General features: G+C 43.2%; 1 protein-coding gene across 8 annotated transcripts in view; it reads left to right on the top strand.

The window, feature by feature from the left end:
• Positions 1 to 13,608, top strand: part of HERC1 (HECT and RLD domain containing E3 ubiquitin protein ligase family member 1) — a 219,518-nt gene that overhangs the window by 56,244 nt on the left and 149,666 nt on the right. For all 8 annotated transcript variants that reach the window (XM_089781918.1, XM_089781916.1, XM_089781913.1 and 5 more), the window contains 5 exons: positions 7,338 to 7,490; positions 7,668 to 7,800; positions 8,496 to 8,687; positions 10,627 to 10,848; positions 12,349 to 12,522. In XM_089781918.1, the coding sequence (XP_089638044.1) occupies positions 7,338 to 7,490; positions 7,668 to 7,800; positions 8,496 to 8,687; positions 10,627 to 10,848; positions 12,349 to 12,522 (874 nt within the window). The remainder of the gene's footprint in view (positions 1 to 7,337; positions 7,491 to 7,667; positions 7,801 to 8,495; positions 8,688 to 10,626; positions 10,849 to 12,348; positions 12,523 to 13,608) is intronic.

The raw sequence follows: 13,608 nt of genomic DNA, 5'->3' as shown, positions 1-13,608 counted from the left end.
CCAACGTCCATGATCTCCGCACTAGGCAGAGGAACGCGGCCGTCTACGGCCGCATAGCAGCCACCGTGGCCCGAAAAGGACACAGCACACCTAGGAGCAGGTGCGCTTGAAAGTCAGAGCTGCAGCAGGTGTATGCCAGGGCCACTAGGGGCGGCGCCGCAGCAGGGGCTGCCACCTGCCCCTAATTCCCCGCCCTCAACCAATTCCTGGGGGGCGGGGTGGTCCACACCAGCCTGGAAGGCAGCGAGCCGGGACCGGAGGGCCTTGACCCGGGCGCAACAGAGGGGCCGCCGCCAGCTGTTCCGGCACTGGAATCGGCAGGGTCGTCCAGGGAGACCATACTGGGTAAGTGCCAGCACTGTCCCCTACCCGGGGGGGAGGCAGGGAGGGAGACCAGGGACCGCGTGCATGGGCCATGCCTCCCACGGATCACGCAGCCACCTGTGCACATGCCATGCCACCCTTGGGCAGGTGCCAATAGGCACATGCATGTGTGAGGGAGACCTGACACACTCTCGACCCTGGGGCGGGACCCAGCAGGATGCTCTCCCTTCACATGCCCCCTCTACACATGCCTCCCCCCCCTCCCAGCCACACTATACACGGCACAGGCATGGGTGTGATCTTGGGGCAGCTCCGAGTCCCGGGGAGAGCCAGACATGCTGACCATGGCCTCTGTGCAAGCACAGCGGCTCTGATGGTGCAGGGCATGGTCGTCCTCACGTCGCAGGGTGAGGCCTGGGCATCATCCACTGTGTCCCCAGGGAGAACTGATCACTTCTCCTCGTCTTTCTCTACAGCTGCACCAGCTTCTCGTGAAGGGCGCAGCATCCTGCCCGGGACATGCTCCCGCACCCGTGGCCTGCTCCGAACCACCACCATGCGGCAGGAGTACTGGGATCAGCACCTGCAAGCCCTGCACTGCACCGTCCAGGCCTGGATGCTGGAGGACCTGCAGCTCTGCCGGGAGCAGCATGCAGAGGGCCGAGCGAGGAGCTGTCACCTGCATACCCTGCTGCAGAGCATGGTGCCCTGTGCCAGTCCTGCGCCTGTTGCCCCCCCCAACTACTGTCCCCCCTCCCACCTCTTCCTTCTCAACCTCTACACCCTCCCCCTCACTGTCCACACCCTCCTCCCCATCTCCCCAGGGACTCCGAGGCCTCCTCCCTCGCCGTGCTGGGAGGCGGTTGGCCCGGCGAGACCCCCACCCCTGATCCCTGAGTTTCCCCTACCCCTCCTTCCCCTTGCTTCCCCCGTCCAGCTCCTTCCTTCCAGTTTTCCGCCTTCCCTCTCCCACCCTATCTCCTGCCCTCTCCTGCTTCCTTTCACCAGTCTCCCCACAGTTTCATTCCCCCTCCCCAGTTGTGTTCAATAAAGAGAGTTGTTATTTTTGAAAATACGTGTATTTTATTTGACATCAGGAAGGGGGGGGGAGGCCAGGGAAGGGTAAGTGGAAGGACGAGAGGGAGGAATGGGGCACAAGCTCCCGGTGGGGCAGACCGGAGAGATAGTTAGCGCTCCTCAGGGTGGAAGCTCTCCCGCAGGCCCCCCTGGATCCTGACAGCCCCTCGATGGTCCTCCCGGATGGCAGCCTGCCGAGAGTGCAGCCAGGCTGCTGGCAACGTGTCCACGAGACGCAGCAGTGTCCTCGGGGGCAGGTCTGGTTCCATGTGGCAGAGTGCCATGGTGCCCCGAGTGAGGGCAACCAGAGCACTGTGAGACACAAATACTTTGCTGTTCCTCAGCGAGGTAGACCAGCAAGCAGGGAAACCTGAGAACTGTCTGTCCGAGATGGGGGGGTCGGATCCCTTTAAGCACAGACCTCGGCTAGCCTGAGGCAGCAGACCCACACACTAAGTCCGACCCTGATGCCCTGCTGGCATTGCTTCCGGCCAGCCTTACCTGTGATTCAGGGTCCACTCAATGTGGACGTTCTACTTCGAATTAGAAAAATGCTATTTCGAATTAGTTTGTGTCTAGATGAGTTATTTCGAATTAGCTTAATTCCAATTAACTAATTTGAATTAAGTTAATTCAAAATAATGCTGTAGTGTAGACATACCCTTAGAGACTACAGGGTGGACAGGTGTCTTTAAGGGCCTTCCTCAAAGGGCTTATCTAGATCCATCTAGATAGAGTTAGTGCATGCCAAGGTATGGTGCAAATCTGCAGCGAAAGAGTGTGCTGTGCACCAGTTGCACATGTGGACACTGGTACCACATGCACAATTAATGCACAGAATACTCAAGCTATAGATTTACACCCTTGCTTACTGTGCACTATCTAGACAAGCCCAGAGTACAAGCAGTCCCCAGATTACATGGATCCGACTTACATCGGATCCCTACTTACAAACGGGGTGAGGTAACCCCGCACTAGCTGCTTCCCTCCAGCAGACCAGGGAGACGCGAAGCTAGCGCCCTCCCCCAACAGACCAGGGAGACGCGGAGCGGCTTTTCTCAGCAGACACCTCAGCTTGAGAATAAAGGACTGAGGGAAGTGAGGTGTGGGAGAATAAAACTGAGCTCTGGAGAAATGTTTGGCTAGAGTTTCCCCTACAATATGTACCAGTTTCGACTTACATACAAATTCAACTTAAGAACAAACCTACAGTCCCTATCTTGTACGTAACCCGGGGACTGCCTGTAATTTATATTCAAGGTGGAACCTGTTACCCCAGTTTTCACTGGAGACCAGCCCAGGGTTACACTCATGGATTTATTAAATGAGGAATTAACAATCCACTACAGGGTTAAACTCAAGGGGATTGAGCTGTCATTGAATGCCACTATAAGGTTAAACTCAAGGGGATGGAGCTATTTCTCTCACCCACACAAACACAGATGTGCACATTCATTAGTCTAGTGTTTCCCAAATGGTGTACTGCAGAACCCTGGAGTTCTGCAAAGTGAAAATAAGGCTTCTGCGAGAAAATTCCATTACAATAACATTTTATGATTTAAAAAAATAATAATAAATATTAATTAATGTGATTTTTTTAAAAATGTGCAATTACACTAAATGTTGATCTCATGACCTTGTTTAGCATTTGTTTATTATTATCCTTGCTTATTTGTGGTCTACTTTTTCAGTTCCTTATTAGGGGTTCGGCAAAATTCTTTCAAGTTTAAAAGGGTTCCGTGGCCAAATAAAATTGGGACACACTAAATGAGTCCATTCACACACTTTCATTCGTGTCTCAGGCACTCACTCACTTACACAGGCAAAGGGTCGCAGAGCGAGCCAAGGCATATTCACTCCCAAGGTTTGCCTCTATCCATGGATCCCTACTGGACGGCTTCTGCCATGTGTTCTCTTCTTTTATTGGAACTGGGCGGCTTGTGTCACTCATGAAGGGGTCCTTCCTCCACCTTGGTCATCCAGGAGCATGGCCAGACCTCCCTCAGTCCTGTCCTTTGTTTGCTTAGGGCAGCCTTGTGTCTTTAATTAGCCACCTCCTGGCTCCTAGCTCCATGTGTTTGTCTTGCTGTTTCCCTCACCCCAAACACGCTCCATTCACACACACTTATCACAGGATGCAGCTTAGAGGAGTTACAAGCAAAGTGGCTGAGAGTTAGAGAGATTACAAAGTTGCAAGGCTCAACAATCACCAAGCTTACAGTAGGTTTCTGAACTTATAAAACAAAGTGGTTGAGAGTTACAAAATTGCAAAGCTCAACCATCTTACAACAAGGTACAGAATGTAAAAGGCAAGATAGCTGAAAGTTACAAAGAAATAAGTACAAAGCTTCAAAGCTCAGTAGTTGCAAAAATACCTTCCAGAGCACACCATCTGACTGAGACTTAGAAGAACTGCCCCCTTTAAACAGTGTTTGCAGAAATGCAGTCAGCAGCAAGCTTTGTCATTTTCTTAAGTCATGTGTTGGCAGGACTTTACAGTTTAGTGTATTTCCAGAAAATCTGTCTGTAAATCAAATAATAGCTCAGATGGAGGCTTTATGCAAGAGAACCCTTCCAAATGACACATCTGAAACTCTTATTTTCTTTCTGAATTCTTGTGAAAACTGAATTGGTATTTTTCTTCCCTTCTACTCAAGATTAGGCAGAGAAAAATACTAGTCATGTTAATGTTTTTTTTAAACTTTTGTGTCAGTAGTCAGCTCAGAACAAATGACATAAATATTGTGGTTTGGGGGAGATTTTATAAGGCACAAAGATAAGCCCCCATTAATACCTGTCTGCCCTTTGTGCTTTTGAAAATTTCCTCCTTGGAATAGAAATACTAGACTGAATAACAGTGGTCACTGTAACTGTTATAAAAATCTCAGTGGCTGTGATTTCAAATTGTGTCCAAATTTATGTAGGCTAGGATTTTCACAGGAACCTAACAGGGTAAGGAGCCCATTATCCATTGACTTAGATTGCTTTGTAAATCCCCAGCCATAAATGTGAGGAGGTGAAAGAGTTTTTCTTTTAAATATACTCAGAATATTATAACTATAGAATCATAGACTCATAGGGCTGGAAGAGACTTCAGGAGGTTGAGTCCAACCCCCTGCCCATAGCAGGACCAAACCTACTTAATCATCCCAGCCAGAGCTTTGTCAAGCCGAGACTTAAAAACCTCTAGAGATGGAGATTCCACCACCTCCCTAGGTAACCCATTCCAGTGCTTCTCCACCCTCCTAGTGAAATAGCTTTTCCTAATAGCCAACCTAGACCCCCCCCCTACACACACACACTGTAACTTGGGATCATTGCTCCTTGTTCTGCCATCCATCACTCTCTCCATCCTCTTTGGAATCTCCCTTCAGGAAGTTGAATGCTGCTATGAAATCCTCCCTCTCTTCTCTTCTGCACACTAAATAAGCCAAATCCCTCAGCCTCTTCTCATACATCTCATTTTGGTTGCCCTCCACTGGATGCTTTCCAGTGCATCCACATCCTTTCTATAGTGGGGGGCCCAGAACTGGACGCAGTACTCCAGATGTGTCCTCACCAGAGCAGAATAAAGAGGAATAATTACTTCTCTAGATCTGCTGGCAATGCTCCTCCTAATGCAACCTAATATTCCATTCGTCGTCTTAGCTACAAGGACACACTGTTGACTCAAATCTAGCTTCTCATCCACTGTAATCCCTAGGTCCTTTTCTGCAGAACTGCAACTTAGCCATTTGGTCCCCAGCCTGTGACAATGCTTAGGATTCTTCCATCCCAAGTGCAGGACTCTACACTGGTCCTTGTTAAACCTTATCAGATTTCTTTTGGCCCAATCGTCTAATCTGTCCAGATCACTCTGGACCCTATCCCTGCCCTCTAGCTTAGTATTATCCACAAATTTACTTAGGGTCTAATCCATCCCCTCATCTGGTCGTTAATAAAGATGTTGAACAAAAATGGCCCTACAACTGATCCTTGGGGCACTCTACTTGAAACTGACTGCCAACCTGACATCGAGCTGTTGATCGCTACCCATTGGTCCGACAACCTAGCCAGCTTTCTGTCCACCTTACAGTCCATTTATCCAATCCATATTCCCTTAACTTGCTGGCAAGAATATTGTGGGAGACCGTATCAAAAGCTTTTCTAAAGTCAAGATATATCACATCCACTGACTTCCCCATGTCCACCGAGATAGTTACCTCATCATAGAAACTAATCAGATTGGTCAGGCACGACTTGCCCTTAGTGAATCCATGTTGACTATTCCTGATCACTTTCCCCTCTTCCAAGTGCTTCAAAATGGATTCCGTGAGGGTCCCCTCCATGATTTTTCCGGGGACTGATGTAAGACTGACTGGTCTGTAGTTCCCTGGATTGTCCTTCTTCCCTTTTTAAAAGATGGGCACTACATTTGCCTTTTTCCGATCATCGGGATTCTCTCCCTATCTCCATGAGTTTTCAGAGATAACGGCCAAAGGCTCCACAATGACATTTGCCAACTCCCTCAGTACCCTTGGATGCATTAAATCCGGACCCATGGATTTGTGTATGTCTAGCTTTTCTAAATAGTTCTTAACCTGTTCTTTGTTCTTTCTCCACCGAGGGCCGCCCACCTCCTTCCCATACTGAGCTGACCTTGTCTGTGAAGACAGAGGCAAAGAAAGCATTGAGTACTTGAGCTTTTCCCACATCATGTTTCACTAGGTTACTTCCCTCATCTAGTAAGGGCCCCACACCCTCTCTGATCATTCTTATTGCTAACATGCCTGTAGAAACCTTTCTTATTACCCTTCACATCCCTTGCTAGCTGCAATTCCAATATTGCTTTCGCCTTCCTGATTACTCCCCTGCATTTTCGAGCAGTATATTTATGCTCCTCCTTATCATCTGTCCAAGTTTCCACTTCCTATAAGCTTCCTTTTTGTGTTTAACCTCTCCAAGGATTTCCCTGGTAAGCCAATCTAGTCGCCTACTATATTTGCTTTTCTTGCTGCGCGTCGGGTGGGTTTTTTCCTATGCCTTTAATAAGGCTTCTTCTGGACTTTTTCCCCCTTCATGTTACCATCCGTTCTCTGAGGGAGTCAGAGTTTGCTTTTCTGAAGTCCCGGGTGTGTATTTTGCTACTCTCCTTTCTTCCTTTTGTCAGGATCCTGAAATCTACCATCTCCTGATCACTGCTTCTATAAGACTATATATTCTACTATTTACTAGTACTATTGTAATACTATATATTTGAGAGAATTTGTTTGTGAGCAAGGCTGTTCAAGGACTCCTCCTAAATGGCAAGGGCTAGGAGCGCCAAGTTTGACATGCAGCCTCCTCTTAGCATAACTGAAAGCAAAGTAAGGGTTTGGTTGCATCAGGACACTAGGATGTGCCTGGAATTCAATTTGTTTTTCATAACGTGGAAATAGAGGGGGCTACTAGCAGGGACAGAATGATCACAGTGGGGCAGCAAGGGGCCAGAGATGGGGACTAGGACTGCTATAACTCCACTGGAGCAACGGGGGTGCATGTAAGCTTCCTGCCCACTTTTGGCCAGCATGGCTCCATTGCAACAAGCCCTGGGGAACCCCTGCCAGCACGGCCCGCACCGGCTCCTGAATATCCCCAGCGCCCCGTCCTGAGCCCCTCCTCACTCCTATACCCTGACTCCAGCACACACACCCCGTAGCTCTGAACCCTCTTGTCACTCCCCATCCTGACTCCTGCACCCCATATACCCCCAGCCTCCTACCCTGAGTCCCTCCTTAATCCCAGACCTGACTGCTGCACCCCTGACACCAACCGTCCCCTCCCGAGACCCTCCTCATCCTCAAACCCTAACTCCTGAGGCCCCCCTACCCTGAAGAATCCCGAGCAATGCAAGGTAAATTATAATATTATAATATTTGAAAACATACAATGAATGATTATTCCTTTTGTCTAATTAGGATCAAGCCTTCGGAGAATTGGAAAAGAATAGTGATAAGTTTTTACTTGGGACATCATCATCTGAAAACAGCCAACCTGCTCATCTTCATGAGCTGTTGTGTTCACTGCAGAAACAATTGCTGGCTTATTGTCATATCAACAGTGTTAGTGAGGTACATGGTTTTTTGGTCATACCTTCTGGAAATATAATATAACTCCTCTCCAGTGTGTGAGCATCTTTATAGGATAAGATTAGAATAATGTGTATTTGTAAGTTAGTTTAATATGTGATACAACCTTCTAAAGTACATTTGTATTATTTTGTTATAAGTAGTTTCTCTTGTTTCCAGAATTCTAGCAGTGTGGCACTGCTACATAAACATCTCCAGCTTTTACTGCCTCATGCTACAGATATCTATTCACGTTCTGCAACTCTTCTTAAGGAAAGTTCTTGGAATGGCAGTGTTGGGGAAAAACTAAGAGGTATATATTGCTAACAAAATCAAATTTAAATAGATACCACACACTTGAAATATACTAATTAAAAAAGTTTAAAGTAACTTGAGGTACCACAACAACTTCAGGGTTCCCTTCACAATTCATATTTGTTTATATTCCAATACATTTAAAATGCTTTTTTGGACCTTGTTGCTAGAGCAGGCAAAACCAGCTTAAACGTAAAATTGACAAATTGTACAGATGCAGCAGTCAAACTGATTGTACATATGATAGGACATTGTATGTTAAGTAAACACGTAGATAAAGTGAAGGGTAATTTTTATGGGCTAGTCACCTTTAGTTATGCTAGTTGTAGTGGTCACAACAGTGGACAAGTTTAAAAATATTTTTATAAAGTGGTGTATTTTAAACAAAACCACCAACACAGGTACATTTTGGATTAAGATTTTGCATGCAGCATAGTTTTCTGTAAACATAATAAAACATGCTTTAGAAAAACACTTTTAAGGTTATTTTCACAGGACATTTTACTATTTCACATCATATAGAATATTTAGACTTTTTAAAGACTTACCAAAGCAATTTAAATACGAAAGGACGATCTTGAATTATTTCATATTTAAAGACATTTTAGATCCTGAATTTAAAAAGCAAAGTCATTTGTTTGATACAAACACACATGGCCTCTTTTTTTTTCTTCTTTTTTTTTTTGCTTGTAGATGTAATTTATGTATCTGCAGCTGGCAGTATGCTGTGCCAGATTGTTAACTCGCTGCTGTTATTGCCTGTGTCCGTGGCTCGGCCTTTATTGAGTTATCTGCTAGATCTGTTGCCACCCATTGATCGCCTTAATAGACTATTGCCCGCTGCTGCACTATTAGAAGATCAGGAACTACAGTGGCCGCTTCATGGTAAGTAACATTTTTTATGTGAAAAAGAAGGAAATTGAAAGTGAGAATAGAATAGGTAACTATGATCTGTAAATTGGAAAGTGTTTATTTTGTGTCCTTTTAATCTCATATATCTCTGTATCCATCCCCCATACTCTTTAAAACTTAACATACCTTGCCGTAAATTTTTTTGAACTATAAATAAATTGCTTGTTCCTGCGTGTCTATAATTCCTTTTTCTTCAGTGGGTGTGTGAGGCACCCAAGGAATTCGGGATTAGGCCCAAAATACTGTCGTGCATGGAAATGTTTTGCTTTTGTTGTAAAATGTTATTTCTTGTGTGCTTTTATATAGAATACTACCAAGACTTTCAGTATTATTAATGTTTTCTGTTATGGAGCATGATAAAAATAACTAACTTTTTACTGAATGAATACAGTCAAATATTTATACTCCTTCCAAAATATAAAATGGTGGAAATAGCAGGAGTTTGGGGATGAGGAATTGTTAAAGATATTTGCAAGTCACTGAGTTATGACAATGCAGAGCTGTAACAAAAACGAGGCGAGTGAGGCACTTTCCTTGGAAACATAGCTGAGGGGGCACAGAAAAGACAGCTACTATGCTGTCTTTGCTCATGCCTCGCACCACATTAGAACCCCTGCCTGCGCCGAGGACAGTCTTGCCTCAGGTGCTAAATTAGCTATTTGTGACCCTGAGAAAACGTTTACTGCTTTTTGGAGGAATGCTTTTTGTAACATGTGACACAAGTTTTGCTAAAGCATTTTTTAAAATAAATTGTGAATAATAGAATATGGGACAAAGTTGTAGGAAGCAGTGGAATCGTAATTTTTATTGGTTCAGCAGACAACTTTGTGGAAATTCATTCATGTATGGGGGGTGAAGATGATGAAATGGATACAATATTTTTTTTAAATGTCACAAACACACAAAATATCTTCACAATAAACACCCCAAAAGTAATTCTCAGAAGAGTATCTTCTGGACTGTTAAGGTAAATAAAGTGGCTAAGAAGCAAAAGGAGTTTTATCGGTACTTTGAAATTAGTTACTTATAAAATTGGAAGGCCATTATGAAACAGATTTACTAGTGGAATTCAAAAAGGCTTTTGTACCGGCACTCACTAGAATCCAACCCCAAAATTCTGAAGTGCATAATTGAAAAGATGATAGTAAAGCTACAGTACAGTAATTCCTCATTGAACACGTTCCCGCTTAACACGTTTTCGCAATAGCTTGATTTTTTTTTTTTTTTTTTTTTTGGGGAACATTTTTTGAATTACACGACTGTCCCCGGAATAACATGATTTTCCCAGCCAGCCCATTGCCAGTGGCTGTGCGGGGCTTCCCCCGCCTCCCTGCAAAACCGCTGAGGGTTCGCTGCTCACTGCGCTGTTCTTCGGTGACACCCCCTCGCCGGATGCAGTGCGGGGCCCGGCAGACCTGTCACAGAGGCAACTCCTAACCCAGTCCCCATCCCCTCACCTCTCCTTCCCTTCCCCAGAGCCAAACACCTACCCTCCCTGCTGTAACCCAGTCCCCTTCCTCCCCCAACCTTATGTCCCGGTCCCAAAAGACACCATTGCTTGAAACTCAACCCCCACCTTTTCCATTATTTTCAATGGGAAAATTGACCCTCCATAACACGTTTTCACTTAACACGATCATTTTCTGAAACATATCTATAGTGTTAAATGAGGAATTACTGTATTTTGAACCATCTTTCCTGTACAAGGAAGGTTGGGGATAAAGTAATTGGATAGCTCCAAAGAGAATGATCAAATCTAAAATATTTGCCTCCCAATAAGTTACCCGAGGACAACAATATATGTATGCCCTTTATCAAAGAAATAAATTGTCAGATTATTAAATTTTGTATCAGTCTGTTTTTCAGAATTGAAAATTAAATCCATTTTGAATAATTATTTATAATGCTTTAGGCGGACCTGAACTAATTGATCCTGCTGGAGTGCCCTTACCACAACCTGCCCAATCTTGGGTATGGCTTGTTGATCTAGAGAGAACTGTTGCTCTACTTATTGGGCGCTGTCTTGGTGGAATGCTTCAGGGATCCCATATTTCCTCTGAAGAACAAGATACAGCCTATTGGTTAAAAACGCCACTGTTCAGTGATGGAATGGAAATGGATATGCCTCATTTAGGTAACTTGTTTAATTGTTAAATGTAAACTTCCTGTATGTAGGTTTTTATAATTGTATGTAGGTTTTTATAATTTTTCATGATTGCTGTTTAAAAATTACCACAGTTTTGAACCAGTGTATTGCTATCCTCTCAAACTTTTGGAGACGCTAGAAGAATAGACAGGAGGAGATCTAGATCTTTGCTTTCCAGCCTTCATGAAAAATTTTTTAGCTGTCTTGAAGTCCCTCCCAGAGATTGTTAGCAATATTAGGAATCCCTGTGTAGGTGATGCAATTTTAAGTAGAGTTTGTTACACTTGGTTTAAGCAGCCTTGGGAAATACTTGTACTTAAAATAGTGGTAGACCCTAACACCATGTTAGTAGGATGATTTTGGCTAGAAGAAGCAAGTCACATCATGTGTATTCCTGGGAATGGGTGGAAAGGAGGAAGAAAAGAATAAAATTGGCAAATAGTTACCATTATGCATTCTAAACTTTTGACATAACTTTTCCACCAGTTAAGCGCTGTACATTTTTTTGTTATATTAAATTGCCTATATACTTAGTAAGATTTGATTTAATGTGGAATCCTTTATATTTCATTTAAGAAATAATTTATATATTTTTTTGGTATACCTTCCCTCCTTCCCCTTTAAAGAGATCCTAGCTAAATGAGCATAAATGACATTTCACCCAAAATATAGTAAATCATTAGGCTTAGTTCTGAAATGTCTAAACAGGTTCAGGAAGATCTTTGTTATATGGTTTGCCATTTAAACATTGATGTCTTCATCTTAACATGAATAAGTAGGAAATTGGATGTTTATAAGTAAATCTAAATTGTACCATATCCTAAAATACTAGAACTGGAAGGGGCCTCAAGAGATAATTAAATACAGTCCCCTGCCCTCACGGCAGGACCAAGCACCGTCTAGAGCATCCTTGATATGTAGGGGCGTTGATATTTATAAACAGAAAAATCAACTTTCAGATTTCAAAGAAAAAATAACAAGCTTTATTTTTTCACTGAGTTGTATCATTTCAATTTGAAACTTATTTTTGTTAAAGAAACAAAAAATGAAGCAAAGAATGCACTTATTCATATTTACTGTCCAAAAGGATAATCTTCCTTGTACATAATTTATTAAAGGAAAGTAATAAAGTAAAAATTCAGAATAACTATATGATGTTACAGCAGTAGGGGTAACAAGTGTAGAAATTTTATGCAGTTATGGGATGGCTGTCACTCTTCTTTCTGGATATATTCTGTTCAATATATGGAGGGGCAGGAGTCCTGATACTGAGCAATGGCATTGAGTGTGGGAATGGTCACTTTATACTTGTGGACAGGGAGATTCCTTGTCCTGAGGAGTAGAAAGAGCATCGGTTATAGGGCTTTTCCTTGTGTTGTGAAGTGATCATTGGGATGTCCTTTCTGTACCTCTTCAGTAGCTTGCAAAAAGTCAATGTATGTGCTTATCAAAATCAACAGAATCTAAAACCTAAATATTTCCCTATAGACAAATGCATGAGTTCCCTGTTGGAAGTGGCCCTCTCTGGAAATGAAGAACAGAAGCCATTTGATTATAAGCTGCGACCGGAGATCGGTGTCTTTGTTGATTTGGCCTTAGGTTGTACAAAAGAGCCAGCCCGTAGTCTCTGGCTTAGTATGCAAGACTATGCTATTAGTAAAGGTAAGATGATGAAAACAAAAGTAGGAGACTTCTGCATGTCGTATAAATCTGGAAGATAACAATATGTGCAGAATAATTACATTGCAGTGCTCAGATGATTAGCCTTGTTGCCCGGCTACATCTCTAAATTCTATGGCAACATAATTTCGGTTACCTGTAATCCTATGCAATTCAGACATACAAACACACAGCGAAGGATTGTATTTGGTAGTAAGCATTGTTATAAAATGAATCTAATTCTTCTAGTAGAACAGGTCAATGAAATTTTTATTTCAATTTTTTTAAAGAAAAAACAGGAACACATAACCCACAAATCTTTTCACAAAAAAGTAGCACTTTTTTGATCTTCTGTATTGCTTATCTTACTATCATACATTTCTGAGTGTCCTTATTCAGTGGTTGTAAATTGCACTCCATTTCCAGCTCCCCAGTTCTCCTGTCAAATAGCTGCATGGGACAATACATTGAGTATGCTGTCATCCAATAACACTCTTGTGAAGAAAGCTGGAGAAAGAGGCAGTTGCAGTCAAAGGCATGCTGGGAAAGGGGACAGAACAACATATTGGGCAACAGCTTACAGCAAAATGGAGAATATGATTGAAACAGTTGAAGCAGAATTCCAAGGTGTCTTGGAAAACAAATTCCTGAGCTTGGAATCCATGGGGTTCTCCCATGATTTGTCACTTTGTGCCACTTCTGTTCTTTTAGGTTGTCTGCAGACTCAGTTAAGCCAGGCTTATTTCACATTTTCAAGGCTATAGCATTGTAACATTAATGGCTAGAATCATTATTTTTAAAAATAAAAGACTTGGAATCATGAGTCATCAGCAAGATGTGAATTCCGTGGTTATAGAAAACTCTAGTCCCTGAGCGTAAGGTTTGAGATCCAAAAAGGCTGCTTTGGTTTCATATTTGTATATAACATTCCTATGAAATTCATTTTGGTCAATTTCACAGACTAGCATACTTTATGGCTATGATCCTATTTCACTGTCTAATGTATTTTTAACAGCTGTGAATTTGGTAGGGCCCTCACTGTGAAGAAGGTGGTGGTGGTTATATTTCATTTCCAAATAGACATACAGT

The sequence above is a fragment of the Pelodiscus sinensis genome, chromosome 14 (genome assembly GCF_052426305.1).
Source record: "Pelodiscus sinensis isolate ZL-2025 chromosome 14, ASM5242630v1, whole genome shotgun sequence".
In the NCBI taxonomy this organism is placed as follows: Eukaryota; Metazoa; Chordata; order Testudines; family Trionychidae; genus Pelodiscus; species Pelodiscus sinensis.
The sequence above is the reverse complement of the archived record's forward strand: the minus strand, read 5'-3'. Positions and strand labels throughout refer to the sequence as shown.